Below are 23816 nucleotides of genomic sequence, written 5' to 3'. Positions count from 1 at the left end.
CCTGTCATCTCCCTGGGTATCTTCAAGGCTCTGTGGGTTTTTGTCTCCTGCTGTAGTCTGTTGTTTCCTATGGGATAAACTATGCCCTGTGCTGTGCAGAGCCACCTTTGGTGAGCTCCACTGCCTGCTGGTTTCAGGAGACAGCTCCTGACAGCCCAGGTAATCCTATGCTCTACCTCAACCTATTCTGGTCTAATAATTTGGAAATGTAGATTCTTCAGACCTTGTTCTCCTTGCATGCATTTAAGAACCATGTACACACAGAGCTGATTGGTCATTGAAGTCACAAGATTGTTTTTCTCATGACCCTGGAGGGAAAATTAGGCTAATTATCACAAGATAAGTATTATTTCTTATGCTTTAAGTATTATTTTTGTTTTCGCTCAAAGAGGTAGAGACACATGACAAAGCTAAATAATGCTTTTCTTTCCTTTTGCATTTCTTTTCAGACTCCATCTATGAGATGTTTGGAAATGAATTCTCCCTCTCAACAGAAGATGTCATTAAAGTTATTGGCTTCAAAATTAATAAACTCATAGCAAGTGTCCGTGAGAATATTGAAGTCAGCCAGTTTTCAGCCAAAGTGGAATTACCACTAAATTTTCCTGGTATGGTATTTCATGAATGCATGTTTTTGAGAAATTATAGCCCTGAGTAATCACCTTTGTTCATTTTATTGATTCGCTGTCTTGATTCATATTTGAGGTTGCAACTCAGCTGTCAAGTATACAGTTTTATCAGATGGTATAAGACATAGTCAACCAGTTTTTAAATTTCAACTCTCTTACAGTCCTTTCTCAAACCTGGATAGAAGTTATTAATATTATAAAGTTTTGTGGTTGGTAATGCTTTCTACACTTGGAGGCCCTTGGTGTAAGAATTACAACAAAAATCTTCTTTCCATTTACTTATGACTTTTCCAAACCTTGTCTGAGCTGAAATCTCCCTTGTTGTGTTCCCAAACTATGATGTATTTGCCATTACTACATCTGTATTTTATTATTATGGGTACAAAATATTTTCAATACTTTGTTTTCAATACTGCTTTTGTTTTAATGGTTTATTTTAACTATGATGGTCAGAGTGGCTGCTCCATGCTTGGAAACAGGATTAGAGGGGAATGGATGTAGTTTTCTGCTTAAAAAGTCACTTTTAATTGTTCTATAGAGAAATCCAAATATATTCATATTTTGGAGGATGGACTTGAAATTTGGCGTGGAGTACTGACTTGTTCAATCATACTTCCCCTTGAGGTATTTGAACCATATCTATGGTTCTAGATATGGTACTTGAACCATATCTTCCCCTCTCCATGTTACCTTTTTCAGGAGAGCTGGCCAAGTACTGAACCCAGTACTAGTTCATCATATGTCATATTTATTAATTTCTGAATTTTGCTCTCATCTCAGTTCCTCCACTGCTAGGGCCCAGCAGCATTGAACAGGGAAGTGAATACAGCACAGAGGGAGAAGTGTGTCTCCCATGTGAGTATCCCAAATGTGGGAAGTAGAGGAGAAAAACTGTGTTAGGAAAATGGTAGAAAAAGTTTTGATCTCAGAGCAGGACAGAAGGATGCAGATTTTCCATGCAAACATCAGAGAGTGGAGGCAGCTGCAGGTGGTTTCAGCAGCACAGGAAGACCCCACCCACCCACAGGTTTGCAAGTAGGGCATTTCCTATGCTGGGAGTCTTGCAGGCAGCAGAGGTAATGGAAGCTCCTTGGTGAGAGGAGATGAGCAAGCTGCATGAGGAACTGCATGAGGAGGGCAGTGGGAGTGGGAAGGAGTCTGGGGGAGAAGTTGTGGGACACATGCATAAAGGAAACACTGGTACAGAGCACACACAGAACACAAAAGACTTCAAGAGTCTGAGGGCATGCCCAGGACTCACTTTGGCCATCAGTCTAGCTAATGGACTGAATGAGACTACAGTTTTGTACAAAAAAACCCCACCCTAAATATTTAATTAGCACTGTATTGTACTGAAAGCACATGGGAAATTAAATTGTTGCTACATGGGGGACATAATATGAGTGTTTTCTAGTGTTTGAGTGCTTGACTTAATACCATCATTGATGCTCTTCTAAACTCTTGCTGAGTATGCCAGAGTGTGCATGTATAGAATTTAGGTTATGCCAGTATCCAAGCTGGGACGCGCTTTTTCTGCAGAAGGAGACAAGACACACTTCTTGAACAAATATAATGTAGAAGTCCATGGGAATGATGAAATGTTTCATGTGAATTCTACAAAAACATTCTTCTGCTATGCCTTTATTTGCCATCTCTAAAATACAGATTTCTCTCTGAAATAGTTGTGTGTATATAACTTCCCCCCGCTCCTAAATAGATCCTCAATTTTCCTTCACGTTTTTCTTATCCTGCGAATCAGAATGGTTTCTATGACCACTTATTAAAAGACTTTTTTGGAACGCAATTTTCAAGCACTCGTAGGGCCCAGACACAGAGATCAAAGACCTTTTAATTATCTGTGGCTATCTAGAGATATTGAATTACAACTCTCCTGTGAACTCTCAAGATACTTGGTATTTTTCTTGTAATCCAAGTTTCTCTGATATTATTAAAATTTCTTCTATCTCTAAAATTCATACACCGATAGAAATATATTCTAAATCTTGATTGGCAGATGAGGTTGAACATTTGAATCCCAAAATATCCAACACAACAGAGTGATAAAAGTAATCCTAAATTTATTAATGTTGAAGGTCCCGACTGTTAGAACAGAAAGACTTGTGATTTCAAATGCTTGAAGCTGGTGAATCAGGATTTATTTGCATTCAAGAGATCAGTTTTACAACCTGACATTTGGATGCTGTTGCCCTGCTGAGCACATTTTCAAATTCGATCTAATCACTACAATTTTCATGCATAGTTATGAACTCTCCCAACCAGTGTTCTAGAAAACTGGGTTATTTCACTTGAAAAATAAATTCAGAGTTCATTTTGCTGAAATTTATCATTATTATCCTCCACATGATGGGTATTACTGAACAGCAGCACTGAAGAGGGGCAAAATGACACTTCTTATTAGCCCAACAGGGAGCACCACTTTCCTGTTTTCCTCTGTATATGTACTCTTATGTATTCAAGAGCTATTTGGTAAGACATAAATTTGTCATTTCTCTAGTTTAATTCTCAGCTGATGGATGATTCTGCTCTGCAGAGTCAAAATTTCCCAGTCTCTTGCTCTTTCTTGACCTTTTTCCTTTTCGCTTCATTACATAGACGTGCTAAGATCTACCTGAAACACTGCACATGAAACATGGCTTGCCCCCATCTCTTGAACGAAGTGCAGAACTGAATTGCAGATGATCTTTTTCGTGCCACCTTTGACTTAATTCAATAAAAATTTCCACAGGTCTCCAGGAGGCTGACCCTGTATTTACATTGTATGTACAGTGCCCTCTTGCCAGCGCTGATGCAAAGAGATCTTTGCATCTTGCTTTGATGCTCTTTTCCATTTCCTTTGCCATGAGCTCTTTTGCATGCCATGGGCTCGTGTATCCTTTCACTGCACACGTACTGGCACGAATGAGCAATGCTCCTATTTAGGTTACTCTGGGGATAGCAGCTCTGAGAGTGAAGAGCTGGGCTCATTGGCCTTAAATGAGCCCTACTCTTTGTCTTTCTGAACGTATTTGCACTCTTCAGAACTCCTTTTTTTCTTCTCAGATCCTTGATAAAGGCCTAATCTGCCCTTTGCATTAGAGAAACCGCTGCAACCGCAAGTTCACTATCTGTGTTATTTCTTTTATCCTCATTCTAATTTGTTCTTTTTCATGCCTCAGAGGACAGGGCTATTCTTTCTGTGCTCATATATAAAATAATAGAAGTCTGCTGTTACTCTAGACACTTCAATGACTACATCTAACCACATTCTGAACTACAATCTTCACTACTAGCAAATTAACAGACAGGTAATTTGCACAACAGCTGAATTGTTTGCCAGCACAAATGACTGCATTTCATTCTGTTGTATTCCTTCTTCTGCAAAAAACATTACTGGACTGCCCCTGTTCTCATGAGGTCCATGGCTATTGCTGCTGCTCATTCCTATGTAGTCTGACAGAGACACAGCTGAGCATGACTGCCCCTTTGAGCACTCATCTGCAAGTCAGTGACCACCCAACACATCTGTGGAAGAACAGGGTTAGGCATTCAAAGGCTCATCTCAGTACTAGGTGAGGAAGAACTGGCTTTTGGGACAGGATGAGAGGAGTAGGGTGCTGAAGCACAAGAGGTAGTGAGTGGGTGTTGGAGGTGTGGGAAAAGAGGAATAGCAATTAAGTAATCTCCAGAGAAGGTAGAAACTGTGCTCTTCCCAACTTTACTCGGGGAACAGAAACTGCTAGTCTGGGAAAGATAATTTGTTCTGCTCTTCTTTTTTCTTGAAGGTTGCTTGCTACCCTACTAGGCAAGCCTAACTATTGGTTTTCTCAGCTTTCTGTGGGGAAAGAGAGTAAAATACTCCCTTCCTTCAGGAGTCTAATTAAGACTGAAAATAGGAAGTCCATAAAACTCCAGAGTGGTACATTTTACACTACAGACAGTAAAAGAGAACTGCATATACTCTTCTGTAAAAAAGTGGTAAAAATATCCTTCTATCAAAATGTGCTTTCCCATAGCACATTCAGTCTTGTGATCCTCTGGCTATGTTTTCTCTCCCACACCAGAGAAATAATTTTCTCAGATTCTCAAACTCTCTCCATGTCAACTTCTTGAAAAGATGGGCTGATGATGTTTGGGGCTTACTAATCATTCATTGTATTATGTCTAGGCAGACTTTACCTAGTGAAATGTCACAGAGGCTTCTTAGAGTGGAATGATTACATTTTCCCACAGTATTATTGTATGTGTGCATAGCTCTTCTTATATGACCGTTTTATTTTCCCTCAAACCATTGGACACAAGTACAGTTTGGTTGTAGACCAGATTGCATTTAGAAAGTAAATCTATAGGAGCAAGAATGCCAGATCTTGATAAAGCAGATGGACTTTTTTCCAAATTTGTTATCTCCATCTGTCTTTCCCCCTTACAGTCCACCAAGATCTCTTGGGAAAATCTAAGTGAATTTGATTCAGTCGTTTTATGGTTTGTGAAAAAGTATAAAAATATTTTTGCTTGACCTCAAAATGTCCAAATGTTAGCATCTCAAACTTACCATATGTCTCCTCCTCCTGGAGGTTTCCTTGCTATCTTAGATTTGGAAAACATTTGTTTTTGCAATTTGATTCAAAGTGATTTTAATAAGACTCTGAATTGTTCCAGATGATATTTTTTTGTGTTTTTATGGTTTTGTTTTGTTTTTTACATATATACAGTATCAAGGAGAGCATTTATGAGAGGATACTGTGGCAGAATATGGCAGTGAATTCCACCCAACATACCAAAACAGTCTTTTATATATTTACCTATCTTCTATGTAGAGAGAAACATCTGGAACTTTGCATGTTCATGGCCACTCAGAGGTGGCTGTTAGGTCGTGTCAGGGATCTGATCAATACAGAAGCTAAGTATGCAAGCCCACAGGTCTCTTCTCTTGCCTAAGCAAGCATTCTGTCCAAAATTACAAAAACCACCACAACAGAAGGCAAACATTCTTCTGTTCCCATCCTTGACAAAGCCAGTCTGCCTGGGCCAAGGAGTTAATCAGGTGTCTAATTTTGCATCAAATCTGATAATTATGCTTCCATATGACACCTGCTCTCCAACCTGGGATGTTCATAGGTTTGTTGCTGAAATAGTTGTCTTCCACATAAGTTTGTAGGCCCAGAAAAATTAGACTCAGACTATTGTCAAACTCAGAAGATAAGAATGTTCCTCAAACCTGTACTTTGCCAAATATTTTCAACTGGAAGTTTTTTGCACAGTTTATGGGGGCTTTTTGATGTAATTCAGGGGAATTTTTGTGGGGCATACACTTGCTCCTGTTTTACAGATAGGTAAGCATAGTTACTGCCTTTGGGACACATCATAAGTACTTTGAATATCCTTTTTAATGAAAAATATTCCTATTTGTTTTCTCCCAGCACTGCCAAGAGATGATACCCATCTTGTGCTTGCAAAGCATGATACTGGAACACTGTTTGTCTTTTCCACAGGTTCAGTTTGTCACTGGTGCCTTGTCACAGTGATACTTTCTAATGCTGATGAACCTGTTTGTGTTGATCTGCACTGACATGCTCCAGTGATGATTAGGACTGTGGAAGATAATTTCCTTGCTAATAATTGTGTTAAAATGGCAGTGAGAAACATTGCAAATATCAGTGGGAGAGAAAAGTGTGTTCAAGTTACACTTTGTGCATTCATGCATGTACAAAGTTCCTGCATGTTCCTTGTGGCCCAGGAAAAAGCCTGGAGGCTTTCCTGCAGGTTTTCCTGCAGTGAGGACATATATGTAGGGAAGGCACTGACACAAGGGTACTGACTGCACACAGGAAAAGCTGGCTGTCATACAGACAATTGTGAAGGCACAGAACTGAAGAAACAAGTGACATTGGTGCAACTGGTGACTATTTCTGCAGCAGATCAAAGAGGTTATTACTGCTTAGGCTGCTGACAGGCCCTCAGAGATGTTCGTTCCCAGAGTTACTAGTGGCCATATGGGACATACAGAACCAAAGATGCCAAATATTTTGATTAAGTCAGTTAAAAGCTACTCAACAGACAGAATCTTAATTATGCCTCCTTTAACAAGAGTGGTGCTAAAGTTACAAGGTGAAAGTACAGGGGTTTGCTACTGTAAAGAATCACAGCAATCCTGTAGCCACAACCATCCCCTTCCAAAAAAAACCCCAAATTCTTTAAAGGCTGTTGTGATAGCTGTAATTATTTGACACATCCATTTAAAGAAATACAATCTTAGGGACATCCGGATACCATGCAGGGCCTTCAGTTGTGTTGATTATGGTCAGTAATGCAAGTCAGTAAGGGAAAAATTTTAGAAGAAAATAAGCACCTTGCTTATTTTTAAGAGAAGCAATATCTCCTGATCCAATTCGTTAAACAATTCCACAGTCAGGGGAGGTCTAGTGAAGGAAATTAGTGTCTTCCCAAGATCCAACAGCAACTGTGTGGTCTGGCAGCATCTCACCTTTCTGAAATCTAGGTATCTGCTGGGACATCCTGCACTTGGCTGAGGACGATTGGGTAGGATATTTAAAATCTTCCAGACGTGGCTTAAACTACTCATGGGATTTGAATCTGCCATAAAAGTGTCTTTAGTGGTACCAACCAGGCTCTTTGATACCCCATCCCATGCCTCCTCCTTAACAGCCAAAATGGGAGTGTACCTTTACCACAAAGTGTCCTCTCTGCAGTCCAGAGGAGTCAATAGCACGGAGGAGCAAAGCCATAGGATTTCTGCTGGCTGGCTTTGGCAGACAAAGGGACAAAAGGCACAGTGACTGCCAGGGAGCTTGGCTTCTTTGTCATTGTAGCTGTAGCTATTGGTTTATTTGTGACTAGCAAACTCAGCCTAGAAATAACCTCTATTCTCGCTTATATTCACTCGAAAGCAAGTCTTTGTCAGTGTCTGTCTCAGGAAACTGCACTGCAATTCCATAAGGCAGCATTCACAGTTCTGCCACGCCTTGTGAGGAAGACAGCTGAATCATACAGTTCAGCTAAGACCTGCTTTTTAGTCCTCTCAACCCTCCAGTTCATCTTCCTTTATGAAAACCCTCACGCAAATATAGAAATGTACACATTTTTCTTGCAATGGAGACTCCTAATGAGACAGATCCAAAGGGCATGATTAACATGAAGTAATAATGTCCCTAGGAGATTGGGAAGCTTAGATACAGCTTCTGCCTTGCAGAATTTCAGCATTTTAATTGCCTCGTGATGGCTGGAGTGCTACAACACCCAGACTTTGAATTAATCCAGCTGGTGGACTGGGCTGTCAGATACGCTAAAATCTATTTGCTCTTTCTTATCTGTAGGTGCTGCACTTTCATTTGGGATGTATCTTTAAACACACTTGGTCTAGGAATTCCCAGTCTGTGTGTGGAAGGTTACATGGTACTGATGTTTAGACAAGAAACTTATCCTGCATGAACTGATCACATTAATGTTGTGTTTCCTCACACCACATCTGCATTTCAAAGGCTGGTTTCCTAAGAAGACAGATAGGAATTTAGGATAATTTTTCATTTTTTCTGTGGCTATGAAAAATTTTACTGAGGACTAAGAATGCTGGATGTCAGAAATTAGACACCTGTCAGAAAGGGTTATTTCCAGCTGCCTATGTGTTGTACCAGCTGATATTACCTCTATAGAGTCGTATTTTTAGCAATTGAGCTATCATCTATGAATTATTTGATGTGCTGTGCTCTCCATTTTCATAACATTCACAGTCTTTGGCATAACTTTCTTTGTGTACATCCCTTTTAATAATGCAAGTTTTCTGTTCTTAGGTCTTTATAAGGTTATGGCAGACAAGACTCCATATGTCAGCATTGAAGAAATAGCAAGAAAAGTCTCTATTGGGCCAACAAGGTTTGGCCATCCTTCTTTCTACAGTGCCAAGGATATAAAATTGGAAAATTTCACCATCAAGCATGATGAGCAGATCACCTTCAACTCAGTGGAAGAGGTCCACGGAATAATTGCTGTGAACTGTGTCGTGGTCAGAAATAACCAGTCTCATTCCTTTACTTTGCCCCTTTCACAAGAAGGAGAATTCTATGAGTGTGAAGATGACCAGATGTACACTTTAAAAGAGATTGCAGAGTGGAAAATCCCTAAGGGTAGAAACCGGATTGTTAAACTTTCCACTACTTTACATATGTGGGACTCCTCTAGTCCACTTCCTCAGAACTTTGATGGCTGTTTGATTCTCATGCCTGTCTACGAAGTGCAGGCAGTAATGAAATGTAAGTAGGAATAAAATCTGTGTTCTGTTGAACTTGGTGTAGCTAAGTACAAAAGTACCCTTAAATGCACATTTTCTTAAACTAGCCATGAAAGATTCAGTTTGTTAAAAATTCCTTATCCATATTTGCCACTAATGTTATTTTCAAGAGGAAGAAAGATAAAAATGATATTTTGTTGAGTATATCTTTATCCTCTGTTAGTTTAGATTGTTACCTTACATTTCTTTCTGTTGCCATTTTGTTGATCACTACAATTAAATCCTCACGGAAAATATATGCATAGTAAAAAGGTTTTGAGTTTAGGAATTCTGTTCAGTTCCCAGATTCTCTTTCTTTGCATCTTAGACTTCAGCCCTGGAAAAGCCTCTTGGTGGCTTCATATGGCTATGCCTAGGAGGTCGGAAAAAAAAACCAATTGCACATGTTGCAATACACTTAATTACCATTTAATTTTCAGATTGAGGATGTTAGAGAAAGGAAAATCATATTATTTTATTCTGTTGCAGAAACAAATATCAACTGAATATAAACACAAAAAACTCATGGACAATTTCCGAAACCTGTAGGTTTGAGGAAGCAGAAAGATTAGAAAACCAGTATCTTTAAAAGTTTGCACTCTGAGTTTTAATTTTAAAAAACTCCAAAATATTTATGACACTAGTTGTTCCACCAAAATCTTGATACAACAGGGTTCTGATTGCAGGATAGTAGCTTAGCTTTCGGGAAGGTTTTGCTGCTTGTTGCATTTACTATGAGCTCCATAGAAATTGAATCCTAACAGAAGTATGGCATTCATGAGGATATTTAGCAAGAAATCTTTTCACAATTGAGCATTTATCTGTTGAATTATGTAAGCAAATGGACAAAAGAGAAAGAAATAAAAGCAGGCAGATATTGTTAACACAATATACCATAGTCATTATATGCTTATCATAAGACATTCAGCTGTGCTTGCTATGTGATTTAATGTGTGAGTTTGGAAAATATAACTTCACAAGATAAAGCAACTGTAATGTAAAAGTAAAATGTAAAAGTAATGTTTGCTGTAACTCTAGCTAGATACAGGGGTCTAGCTTATCTCCTGAAGCTCAGTTAACTCAGGTTTATTGCTATATCCACTAAGATATATGTCAGAATCAAGAGCAATTTAATGCTCCTGAAAATCTTCAAAAGATTCAAAAATATTTGGTATTCATTTTTCTTACAATCAGTTATTCCAATAAGGATTGTATTTGTTGTTTTTATTTTAAATTTCTTGGTGTTTTCAACATATAAGAAGCGTTGCATATGTCCTAAATAACTATTTAACACCAGTTGGAAAAGTAGGCTTCATGGTACATGAATAACTGCTTTCTTGTGAACCATGAAGAATGGATTTTTACCACTTTTAGGAGGACTATAAATAGACACAAGATAAATTATGAGAATTACTATCCACTCTAAAAAAAAGATTCCTGATAACTGGGATAAATGATTACATTTTCACAGGCTGTGAGCAGAATCCTCTTTACGTCTCATTATTAATAATGAACAAGTTTTGTCTGTGGAACTCTCACAAATGCTCATAGAAAGTTTCATTTTCACCAGTCATTTTCCTTTTTTGTCTTTTCCTTGTGGTGCTCAGGATGTTTATTACCTCAAGGTGTCAATGTGACAAAAGCAGAGTCAGAACAAACAGATCCTGAATTAGTGTCATAGAACTCGGTCATATAAAATAAATCCAATACCAACTTTTCAGTATAAAATATTGGTATGTCCTTCTACAAGGAAGTGTGAATCTAGCATATACAATCCCTTTGTGTAGGTCTATGCAGAATGAATCTTATTGAAGAGAGTCATTAAATATTATTTGGATCTGTGGTGTCACTGACTTGGAGCCAAATTCTTAAACAAGCCTTAATTACATAGTCAGCTTTGTTCTTGGAAGTTTTGCATTCAAAATTTTGCAATTTCAGTTGTGGTAAAAGAGCTGTTGTTCCCTGTCAGGTTGTTAAATTCACTCGCTCAGTTCTGATATGAATGAAAGCAGGTGAGGCAGAAAAAGATGCAACAGTTCCAGAGAGGAACATAATATTAAAATGTCTTAATTCATAAAAATAACTTACTCTTAGTTATACAAAGGCTTTGCCATTTTGTTAAGTCATATTATTTCCTAATAATTACAGATGTTTTAATTATTCTTATAAATATCAAAATACCTTTTTTCTCCCAGTCTGGCTATAGCAGCAACATTTTATTAATGGATCCAAATGCTATTTATTTATTAAAAATGTTTCCCCACTCATTTCTTTAGAGAAATTCTAAACCACTATGAAGTAAAAGAATAAAAATACAGTTTGCACCCAATAGTTTGAGAACGTAAACAACTGATTGAACTTGGAGGTATTGTGGGGGAAATAGTGAACTAGCCTTTTCTTTTTCTCAAACTTTGTGTTCACTTGCACACCTTATTGTCTCTCTTCTTTTGTGTGGTCTCATGCATATCTGATGACCATATCTCTCAAATTGCAACAATTAGACTTTGGCTGGCCCAGTTAGTAGTGCACATTTATACATGGACATGCATGCCTCAGGGAAGGTACTTTTGGTATCTGGCCAGGATGTGTATTTTATTTCAATGTCAGCTCGAAAACAAAACCCAATATATTTCTTTTTCTTTTCAGTTCGAAAGGACATAATTCATATCCTCTCAGATCTGGATGTTGAGGTCAAGGATGTAACAGACCATTATGATATTAGCTCTTTCCTTCAGCCACTTTCTTTGGAAGATATATTTGAGAGAACAAGCAAAGAATTTCCTATGGTTGCTCAGATAATGGAAGGGCCTTTGGGAAACCAAAAACCCTATAACTTATTGTCTACAGGGAAAGAGATTGTCATCTACAAAAAGTACCAGGCAGCAAGAGTCCTAGCCTCTGAGATGAGAAGTGATTCCTCCAAAAGACATTATTTAATCCCAATGAGCTACAAAGGAAAGTTCAAGAGAAGACCTCGGGAGTTTCCAACTGCCTATGACTTAGAGATAGTGAGAAATGAAAAAGAACCCCTTCATGTTGTAGCAACTAAAGCCTTTACTTCCCCTCATAAAGAGCTTTTTTCTGTTTCAGTTGGAGATCAATTTCTAGTTCAGCAATGCCAGACTAGTGAAGTTCTATATGAGGGAGGAAAGAAACTCATAGATGTTTTAGCCTGTGAGCAAATACTAAGTGACTCATATAAAAAAGTGCTCCTCCCTATGTACATGGAAGGTGGCTTTGTGGAAGTGGTTCACGACAAGAAGCAGTACCACCTCTCTGAGATTTGCAAAGAATTTCATTTGCCTTTTAATGTCAAAGTGTCCGTCAGAGACCTTTCCATTGAGAAGGATGTCTTGGCTGCTGCTCCTGGTCTGCAGTTTGAAGAAGAAATCACAGACTCTTACTTGCTGATCAGTAGTGCCAGCAGTCCAGTGGAGAGCTGGGAGATCCCTGTGTATCGCTTACACATGTTGGTCCATTTGCTCAACAAAGATGTCCAGACAGTTGCACCGCCTGTGACGAGGACAACAGTGGAAGAGGTCAGCGAAGAGGAATACTATATGTTGAGAAGATATGAAAACCTAACCCTCCATCCACCACCCAGGCCTCCCAAAAAGCCAACAACAGCACCACCACCTACTTTTGCAGTGCCTAAGCAAGATGTGTCTGATGTACTGCAGGCTCCAAAGGTAAGATATCCCATCTTGTCTTTGAATGTCTTACAACCACAGGTCATGTTCTGTGGGTTTAAAGTCTTCATTTCACTGTTGCATCCTTATGCCATGTACACAGATGGCTCTCAGCTCCCTGTAATGGGCAAATTAGCAATTACAGACAGGAATGGCTAAAATCTCCAGTGTGTGTTAATTGATCCATGAAAAACAACGGAACCATGCCGACTCGCAGCAGAGGCCTTGGCTGTATAATTTTGCATGGATAATCCTTTACTGCACCATTGTAAAAGTGAAGGGAGGGATTTGAAGTGCCTGTATTTAAATCTTTATTAAGGGGAAGCATATGTTTTCATGATGTAAAGATAATTTTGCTCAGCTGGAAACTGTGGAATTAAGTTCACAGAGAGACAGGTTGTATTGAAATTTTTGAATTCATTGTTTTGCACCCACCCAAGTGGGAAATAGGTTTGGAATTAAAAAAAAAAAAAAAAAAGAAGCAGTTCTTTTAGAATAGAAGCTGATATTAAAAAATAAGTTCCCCTTCCAGGACAATTGTGTTTGGTCTGGCTGAGGTGCAGTTGATTTTCTTCACATCAGTCTGTGAAGTATTTTTTGGATTTTAGATTTATTCAGGGCTCATTACACACCAATCTTTTGGCTGTTTTACAGCCATGCACCCACAGTTTCAAGGCCTTCTTGATTTCCCAGGCTTCCCCAAGGAAGTTCATTGGGGTTGGCCAAGAGGTTGAGAGAGGACACAAATGGGGGAGCTGACCCCAGTTGACTAAAGGGATATTCCATGAGACATAATGCTGTGTTCAGCAATAAAAACTGAGGGGGTGATTTGCCTAGGAAAGCAACCATAACCCAGAGACTGGTTGGACAGCAGTCTGCTTGTGGGAGGTGGTGAGAGACTGCCTTTTCATCTCTGCTTTGGGTTGTTTTTCCCCCTCTTTCCTTCATTTATTAAGCCATCTTTATCTGAACCCACAAGTTTTCCTGCTCTTGCTCTTACCATTCTCTCTCCTGGTGAGATCATCATCCTGATGCCAGGGTGGACTAAGCACCCTGTGTTGTGATTGCTATGCTTTAAATAAAGTGTAAGTCATGTTATTTTATTTTGGGGGATTCAGAGGGAGATATTTTTTTTTGTGTTGGTATGAAACTGAAGTTGAATTGTAGCCTCTGATAGGGCAGCATTTGTGAGTAGCTCTCTTTGCCTGCTGGAGGTGTTCCTTCTCTCTTTCCTCAATTCCAAGACCACATGCAGGCCCAAAGCTCCACATAGAACCTGAGACATGGTTACGACAGTCTATAGGAGAATAGAATGGATAAGGTGGCTCCCTAAGATAAGGATACTACCAAAAAAAGATGTGTCATTTTCTCCTGTCTTTACTGTAGACATGTCTTTTCTTCTAACTTTTACAATGAACATTAAGCAGCTTAAATAAGACACCCTGTTGTGCAAGGAAGGATACATGAGAAACTTGTCCATGGAGCTCACAGGCAAGCAATCATCCTGGTACTGGCCAGGGGTAAGGAACTGAGGGAAAATTCCCTAAAGCTGTTTCTGGTCAATTTGTACCCTTGTCAGGAGGACTCCAACCTCCTGCAGTTACTGATGGCTGTGTGTGCAGAAAAGCAGGTGGATGCTGACTCCTGATCAGGCTCATGCAGAAGATAATATTTTCCTAAAGTGAGAAGAGAGCGGTAAGGGTAGGGGAGGGATGAGCTGAGGTTCTTTTGCACATTCATGAGTGAGAGCAACCTTAGACTGCAGCTGTCCAGACAAAGGAGATAATTTAAACACTGTTTCAGGAGACATTTTTTAATTTTTTGAGGGGCAGGTGCCTTTTATAAATAAATAATAAACTGCAGTCAGAATGCTTGGAGTTATGCATATTGTAAATCTCCTCCCCTGGGAAGGTGAAACAAGTAGAGATCCTTTATTCACTAGATTAAACATCCTGAGCTGTAACATACTGTGTTTAAAGTCACACAGAATGCAGTATCTTTTCTATCCTGAGCACCTTGAGTCCTCTGAGAAGACGTGGATGGTAGCAGCTAGGCTCTGCCTTGGCCCCTGTGCAGTGCTAGGGGACATTGTGTTTTCTTTTTAAATGTATCAGGAATGTCTGAGGGTTCAGAAAGTCAGAAACTGTGACAAACTGATAAATAGCCATCTTTGCATATTTTGTGACTATGCATAGGCTTATTTGCATAAATAACAGATGAGCATCCTAATGAGCTGAACTTAAGCCTGACAAGGTGGCAGCCTGGGATAAGCTTTAGTGCTGCATGAGTTGCCATGCTCCTCCTGCAGGCAGCTCCCTGCCTGGTGCTTGGGGAGTTCTGGCTGCTTGCTGGACAGTGGTGAGTGGTTTCCTTGCACATCAGCTGAGAAGTTCTGCTTGGTTCGGAGCTCCAGGATAAAATGCTGCTGCTGCTGCTGCTGCTGCTGCATGGGTCCGCAGAAGACTAAGATCTGCCTGTTTTTTGCCAGTACCTGAGGATTATCTGCAAGCATGGGTCACCTTTAGCTACAGCTTTGATTGCCTCAGCTTGCAGCAAGGCTGTGGGGGCAGAGAGGCTCCAGATGTCTCTTCCTGCTGTTCTCTGACCTTGGTAAGGAAACTCTGGGCCCAAGAGCAGGCTGCATGCTTCACTGCATACTTCTGGTCATGTGAGTCACAGGCTTGGATGAGATTGGCATCCAGTGTGCACTGGAACCTGAGATGAGTGTGAGAACTGCCTTTGCTTGTGTGCAAGGTGCAATGCTGCAGAGACACGGAGGTCTGTACAGTTCAGCAAAGTCCAGAGACAGCAGATGAATTCTCAAACATGATACAGCTGCATTAACTAAGTACTCTGCCCAGTCTCTTCACAGGGCTAAATAAGTTCGCTCAGCTTCTGTTGATACAGCTTTCACTTCCAGAACCTGGGATCTCTCCTCTCCCCTCCACATAACTGCACAGACATTCCCTTTCCCTCTCATACGAACATTTTGTTTGTGAAAGAAACATCCAGACCACATATGTTTGCAATTTTGTATTACTTGCTAATTGAATTAAAAAAGACAGCCCCCAAGAAAATGCGTGTAAACTAAACAAATGAATAAAAAATAGCTTGTATTGAATGATGACAATAATCTTATACTTTATCACAGATTTATCACACATTAGAAAGATCACTGCAAATATGACAAACCAAGTTTTCACTTAATAACTTCCTTGAAAATAGTTTTCTAGAATTTTCATTTTCACCTGCTCAGAAACCCACTGTTTCCTTCCCTTCAAGAGGATTCAAGCAGCAAAATGTTTTCTAGCTTTCTCTTTGCCTATCAGTTCAAACAGTAAATATCCTAAACATTTAGGAACGTGTGTCTATGTCCCTCAGTGCTTTTGTATTAAATTGAAGCAAAGGGTCCACACTGAATATTGCTAAATGGAATCTTAATCAACGCATGGAAAGCCACAATTTAGCCTTATACTCCTAAGACCATAAGGGCACTGCTTAAGGGACAAAAAAGGCAGTATTTCACCCCTGATAAGGAGTAAGAGAGGTTAGCTTCATCCAATGCTGCTATCAAGGGTCTGTTTAGTCATGTATCTAACCGAAGCAACAGTAGAATCAGTAAAATATCCACCAGCAGGATTGCTGCTAAATAACTTTATGAACATGGAACTGGAAAAGTCACTCACAAGCAGTAATCTTCTCATCTCTGGCAAGAAAGCTGAGAGAATTCCAGCCAAGGAAACTGGAATTTAATAAAATAGGAGCATCAGGGCATGATAGTTAATCGTCATTTTGTGCTAAGGTCCATTATCCTTTCAAAAGTCATTACAGTGCTAAGATACCAAGAACTTTCTTGCTTTCTTGCTTTCTATTTCAAAATTAAAATGAAAGAAAAATTATCATTTCCATCTGGCTTTACAGTTCTACAAACTGAGCTATCGAACTCTGCCATTAACATATTTATCGCATCTGTCTTCACAGCAAAATGAAGACTTATCTGGAATTAAGTTGATAAGACATAAGCTGCATTTCTCAGCAAATGAGTTTTCCTGTACTGTCTCCTTTCCTTCCTCATAAGTATTTCTTTTCTGCTTCCAGAGCATTTTTCACATTTTTGGCTCCTTTATAGAGTAGATTTAACACAAATATTTTTGCTGTGCAGCAAGAAACTAACCTTCCTAAACAAAAAAGTACTAGAAAATGCACACTGGACAGCCAGGAAAGAATAAGTAAGAACAGACTTCAGGAATTAACAATCTTTTGGCTCTAGAAATGAGGAAGAAAAAAGAGGTTCATTAGTGGATGCAGAAATGTGCACAGGCAAACATAAGGAGGAGGGTTTCTCTCTGACAGGTGCGGAACTGTGGTTGCTGATGCTGCACCTGTGCTTCCTCTTCCTCTCTTTTGTCTTGTCCCCACAGAAGAGGATGCTTCCCACTCCCTGGAATCTCACTTTGCACCCTCTCTTTCCCCCTCCTTCTCCACATCCTATCTATTGTTTATCCCTGTCATTTTCCAGTAGCTTTGTAAATAACATGTGAAGGCTGGAACTACATCTCTGCAAACTGAGGACCACCCCATACTGTCATTGCGGCAAATTTCCTAAAGTGTCTCAAAATCCTATCCCCACCACAGCCTCACCTGGTGACTCAGACACCAATTCCCTCCAAGTCCTTGTGCTGAAGCTTCTCACTTCTCCAAGAATTACGTCCGCACTGTGCTGTGGGTTCCTTTCCCCCTAAAACCCATCCTGTGACAGACATGCCTGATTTCCCCCAGACCCATGTGAGTGCCCCCATGCTGCACTTTTCATGTACCTTTCACCTCACCCCTAACCTATATGATATTGGTTCCCCAGTCCCCTGTACTGCTTTCAACAGGCTTGGCTTTCCCTGCTCCTCACTTCTTCCCAACACGTCTCCTCTTCTTGCTCTTCTCTCATGCAGTGAGCTGGAGCCAAGGTCACAGGCACAAAGGAGTGGGAGCTGCAGGCACATCTCAGGTTACACACAGGCTTTTGTTGTCTTCCCCAGCAGCATGTGTTCCAAACCTCAGCACAGGATCAGTCTCCTGCTAGGATCTTAGGGTAAAGTAGCATGTAGGTGCCAACAAGTGTCAAGCACTTTGATTTTCTTGTTGGCTGGACAGTCCCAGCCGAAGGATTTTATGTTGATGCAGAGACCCTTTTAGCTGTGTTGAATCTGGGGGCCATTTTCTGGAAAGCCTATCCACATCCTCATACTGTGCTGGGCTGAAGTCTACACATGTTGCCATCCCATTTCACCTCCTGGGGTTTTCTGTAGAAGAAACCAAGCTGTGCTGGCTGGAGACCAGGACTGCTGGGTGCCCTATGGACTCTGAATGAACCAACTGGAAGGGGTTAGAGGAACTGGAAACCTTAAAGCCAAAGCTAATGGAGTTTTCCTGATATTCTCAGTACTCTCTTTTCCTTTTAAAAAAAACTAAAAGCTTAAAATTTCCACAGAGAATCGTCAAGTCTGCAATAGGCACTTACTGTGGTTTGATGTTAATCTCAAACCCGAAATACAGCGGGGAAGATATCAGTGTGCCTGCCAGAGGGACAGACAGTACATAATTGCCTGAAGAAACAGCAGGGCAATCTGAGGTGTAAGTCTCACTGCAGAAAGGCATTAGTGATACAGGAAATGCTGATATAGTACATGGAATTAAGGAAGGTACAGATGAACATTTGGATATGCTGACTGATGAAAATGCTAACTGGTTAAAAGCAAATTGCTTAATTTAGAGCTAAAAATGAATTACTTGGAGAACAAAGAGAAAAGAAATATAAAAATAAAGAGGATGGCCAGAAGAAATAAAAAATTGAACCACATGAAAATATGGTACCCTTGATAAGAAGGAAAATCCTGAACAGAGTGTGTGAGCCAAAAGCCATTGATGTCAGTAAGGAAAGAACTGTCTGGCACATTTTTTTTCCTGTCTCACAGAAAGAACATAACATAATAAAACACACAGCATAAAAAGATCATATAATTATGTATAATTCTGAAGCAGGACAAAAAATAACTGGAAGAATAAATCTAAAATTTGAGGAACCACTGCAGCAGAATAACTCTCCAAAAATAGAATTTGGGGAGTCAGGGCATGGAAATCACTTTTTTTCCAACTGGGGTTCCAAGAAGCCTTACTTCACACAAAGCTGATCTGCAGGCTGCATTTTACTGTTTGTCCCTCTCCTCACAGCAAGAAAATTGGAAAATTGGGTTTGTGGATAGCAAACTGTTGATGCACTGGCTGTTATGGACTGTGTTTTGAACTTTTATTTGGAAATCACTGAAGATTTTTCCAGTTTAAAATATCCAGAGATAATCTAAAGCCCAGCAAATTTCCAGCAGGAAGCACAGCCCCCGTACTCGTGCAATGCCTGTCTGCAGCAGCAGCAGTGACCAGGCAGGCAGCTCCCCAGGATGCCACAGAGCCAGCTCTCAGGCTCTCTGACTCCATCCCTGCTCAAACACCTTCAGGAACTTTCCTGGGCTCTGGAGGCCAGCTGGCCTGGGGTGGCTGGTTTTGTGGTGTTGTGCGGGTCCCCAGGACATGGTGAGGGATGAGAATGTGACTCCAAGTTCTCAGAAGGCTGATTTATTATTTTATGATATTATATTAAAAGAAATTATATGCTAAAACTACACAAAAGAAAGAGAAAGGATGCGGAAGGCTAGACAAGAATGAATAATAAAAACCCGTGACTGACCAGAGTCCCGAAGGAGCTGGACTGGGATTGGTCATTAAATTAAAACAATTCACATGCTGGGTAAACAATTCTCCAAATCACATTCCAAAGCAGCAAAACAGGGAGAAACTGAGCCTTCCCAGCTTCCCAGGAGAAGAAATCCTGGCAAAGGGATTTTTCATAAAAAAACACGGTGACAGGTTGGTGTCCCTTCTAGCAACACTTTGGACTCCTTATTTTTGGGAATGGGTCTTGGGGTGCTCTAACCACCAGATCAGGCCTGGGAACTGTGTGGAAAGAGATAGTTGGCACAGGTTGAAATGAAGTCCAGTGATGTTTTCCAGGCACTGTGTAATCAACTAGTGTTGATAGAGCCACTGCTAAAAAACTATGGGGAAAAAAAAGAAAAAGAAGGAGCTTCACAAAAGTTACTTAAGTGTTGTATGTGTACATACATGCAGTGTTAGGGACAGCACTGACATTGCCCATTCACATTATGCATTCTTTCATGAAATTCAAGATTTGGCAGTACTGTCAGCTGAGCATTCTGGTAATGAAAACATCCAAGAAGGTTGGGATTATGCTGTGAAATATATACCCCATGACAAGAAATGAGAAAGTTGCTGTCAGTGTGACAGCAGGGTCACATCCTAAAACACCTGTAGCCATGGTTAATATTTTTCAGAGAGTCCTTGCAGTGAGGAATTGAGTGATTATCAAGAAACAGAGAGTGCTGTGGAGGGGCTCATCAAATCAATTAACATTTGTAGTGACTGTCTGAGCCCTGGGCTTTCCTTCTTTACTTTTTGAATGTGTTAGTCCATAGACACGGCATAAAAAAATATGATGAGGGAGCTTTTAAGGGCTAAAAATAATGTATTTATTGTCTGTACCACAATTAATTTTTTTCTTTATGTGCAGAGGTGTATAATTTACACCGAACTTTTTCAAGATATTTAACAACATTCTGGTCTTGTTTTGCCTCAGAACACAAAAAAATTTTACTAGTAAATAGATGTCATGGCAGTGCGTTGTGACATAGTGGTTCAGATTTTCTTTTCTTTTTTCTTTTTTTTAATACAGAATAACAAGAGGAGTAAAAATGCAGAGTATTCAAGTCCATTGTGATTCCTGTAGTGCCACTGAAAAACGAGAGGTGTGATCCCAGGCTTGCAATGACTGTAGGCAGTGGTTTGTATCAGTGGTCAACCTGAACTAGTGTGATGGAGTCTAAGTAGAGAATCACTTAGTAGGAGTCACTGGGGGAAAAAAAAAAGGAAAATAAAGGAATCTCTTTGCTAGTTTGTGGTGTGTAATGGACCACCTTGATGGAAAACACTGGTGATGAACCCTGCTTTAGTTTGGACTCTAAATTACCTAGAGTTGAAGTATGTTTAATAAGCTAGGATAAAGCTATTCCCAAAGCATCATTTTTACACTTTAAATTTAAGAGTCTTTGAAAAAGTAAATATTTTATGTGTGAAATGAAGAAACCCTATCTGGAAGGTACTTTTAGGGATCCATCTGTTTTGCATAAGTGGTAAATGCATGTTCTGCAGTATTAATGAGGAAAAAGTGGTTCAGTTTGCTTGTGAATTACTGTCATTTGAAGGGAAATGTGCCAAGAAATTGAACAAGCTCTACAAGAAAATTCTGGCCATGTGAAGAGAGGGGTTCACAGGAGCTCAGTAGGTCTGGCTTACATTGCCACTTCTGTAAATGCTGCTTCAGTGACCACAGGCAAATCACAAAAACATCATTGCCTCCAGATACATGAAGAAACTGCCAGGTGTGAAGAGGGATTGTGGATTTACAGCTCATTAGTTACTTTATAGGGAGGCTTAAAGCTCAGGTAAATGCAAGATACATTGCCTCACTTTCAGTAAGGGTCAGAGCTGCCTCGCGTTTACTCGGGAGCAGTAACCACACAGACAGTTGCCATGGAGTATTAAATGAGCTGTAAATCCATGCTCATTTACTAGGTGGCAACTTGTTCGTGTAGCTGTCTCCTCTGCCTGTGAAATGGGACACGATGCTTCATTTTCACATCTGGGATATTTGTATAGACAAGAATGATTTTTCTATGTATGAAGTATTTTGTGCATTGACTACTGCAATAGCAACAACGATATTATCATAAAAATAGTATCAACAATGGAATTACTGGAGATTAGTACATTTTAGCCTTATTTAAAGTTTTTAGCTGGAAGTTAATTGCCAATAGAGGTGCAAAAACAAGTCACAGTTCTCTAGGACAGATGGATTCTGAAGAATTTGAAAGAGGAAGAAACAAGAAAGAATGACTTATTTAAGAACTTATAGCATAGCAAGGTGTTAACCCTGAGGCTCACTAACACCTTTGAAGGATCAGTCTTTTGTTAACCACTTCATAGTTTATTCTAATAGTGGATACAGGTCTTTGTGCTTGCCTTCTGCATCTGCTGTGGTCTATCTGGTGTCTTTAGCCTTGTCTTCACCCGCTGGCTTACAGAAGGTAGCAGTTGGTTTCAATACAAGGAGAGTTATGGGTGGAAAGTCAGACATTTCTTATAATGCCTCCATAAATTTCCCCAGCTTGTGGGACTTTGGCAGACGATAACATTAAACTAAGAGTTGCATGTTAAAGGTTAGTTTGTGCAAGTACAAAAGGTGTCAGCTAGGGAAGAAAATGAGGAAAGAGACAGCTACAGTACAGGTTACATCTATCTAGCTAGCTAGCTCTCTATCTCTATATATCTGTACATCTGTATCTTATATTGATACATCATATGTGTATATAAAAAGTAGTCAGACATAACTGATGATGTTTAAAGAAATGCTGGGCTAAAAGGTTATATTTTGAAGTCAGCCTGACACATCATTTATACTACTTGCAATGATGGAGCAGCACCTCCATTTGGAAAGAAGAGCGGATTAAGGAACTAAGCTAGGAAGGTGAAATTGAGAACTAGTGAAAGAGAAAAACAGAATATCCAGTTACATTCTATCAAACTGTGAAATGGGATGGGAAAGCGGAATTTATGTAGGATGGAGGGAATTGCATTTTTGTTACAAGAAGGCTGAAGGTGAGCCCTTCTCTTTTTAGAAATGTTCTTTTCCCCTTGTGGATATCTTAATTCAATCCTGCCCTCATTGTCTCTTATATAAAAGTGAAAAGCAGTGTTATGTAAAAAAATTCTGCTCTCTTTGACACAGGTGAATGCATACATACATGGTGGCTAACAGAGAATATCCGCTCTTCACCTGTTCTTTGCACCTCACTGAACACACAGACCAGAGAGGTCTTGGTTTGCCTCCTACTTTTACTCCATATCACCAGTATTTGATGCTGTGAAAACCCAGGGTATCAACGTCCTACACTATTCATGTTGCCTCTCTGTTCTCATGGTGCAAGCAAAAAGAATATGGATGCAAAAACATGGGAGTTAGAAGGAAAACAGAAACTAAATCCTCAAACAGTGAGCTTAGATTTTGCATAAGGTTTTTCATTAGTTTGCATCTTCAGGAAAAAAAATAGAGATAAAATCATCTCATGAAATATTGAAACCACTTCTGCCCATACGAATAGCTGAATGTGAAACATCTCGGTCTACATTCTGAAACAGAAAATAAACCTTCTTATGAATGCTATGAGTTATTGAATAATAATATGGCAGTAGTCTAACGCTGCTATTGTTGAACCTAAATGAAAACCCTTATTAATCATGGATTTGACAGCTCATTCAGTTATAATAATGTTTCCTGTCAATCCAAGCTCTCATTATAATTGGATCTTACTTAGAAAGGAAGATGCTCCATTGACTGCTCAGATGGAGAAAAATATAGGTTTGAAAATGAAAATATCAGCCGGAATTCTGTTTCCAGGGAGCCTGCTTATGCATTTACAAGTTGGATAACAGTTTAATCCTTGCTGTGTGTCACATTTGGATGTTACTATAATAAGATTCTCTCACTGACTAGACACCAGCTCTACAGTCATGACAGTGAAATTGAAAGCAGGAAAAGCAAGTGAAACTTATTCTCAGGGATGCTGGTGTATCATCACCACGACCTAGTTGCAAAGAAATAACTGAAATAGATGGCTTTTCTACAGAAAGCAGCATGTTCAGCTGTGAATTTACAGCTAATTTAGTTTCCTGCATGCCCTCTTTTGTGGTTACTCAGTTTGCAGAAAGTATTAGATATTTCACGTGGCATTGAGAGGAGATTAAGTTGCTTCCAGCCTAGGCAGTATAGTGTGCTGTAGGGGTGTTTACAGAGAGAGTTAGTGGCAAGGAGCTGTAAATTCATTCCCTAACTTACTGCACAATATCTTTATAAACAAGGCCAGAGATAGAAGCAAAAGCATCCAAAGTGGTTATCAAAGCAGAGGAATATTCAGGCTGAGGCTGAAAGCACTTGGAAAAGCATTTCTGATAAATGTCATTTGGAAGACACTCTGTGGGCTAAATCTGTAAATTGCATATTGGAGGCCCCAATTTTGTGGGTGTAACAGAGGGAGG

General features: G+C 39.7%; 1 protein-coding gene across 1 annotated transcript in view; it reads left to right on the top strand.

The window, feature by feature from the left end:
• THEMIS (thymocyte selection associated) overlaps positions 1 to 23816 on the top strand; it is a 70792-nt gene that overhangs the window by 13127 nt on the left and 33849 nt on the right. Inside the window, exons 2-4 of the mRNA XM_064708024.1 lie at positions 450 to 608; positions 8435 to 8893; positions 11557 to 12599. Coding sequence (XP_064564094.1) covers positions 450 to 608; positions 8435 to 8893; positions 11557 to 12599 — 1661 coding nt within the window. The remainder of the gene's footprint in view (positions 1 to 449; positions 609 to 8434; positions 8894 to 11556; positions 12600 to 23816) is intronic.

This window comes from Zonotrichia leucophrys, chromosome 3 (genome assembly GCF_028769735.1).
Source record: "Zonotrichia leucophrys gambelii isolate GWCS_2022_RI chromosome 3, RI_Zleu_2.0, whole genome shotgun sequence".
Taxonomy (NCBI): Eukaryota; Metazoa; Chordata; class Aves; order Passeriformes; family Passerellidae; genus Zonotrichia; species Zonotrichia leucophrys.
This window is presented reverse-complemented; position numbering and strand designations above follow the sequence as displayed.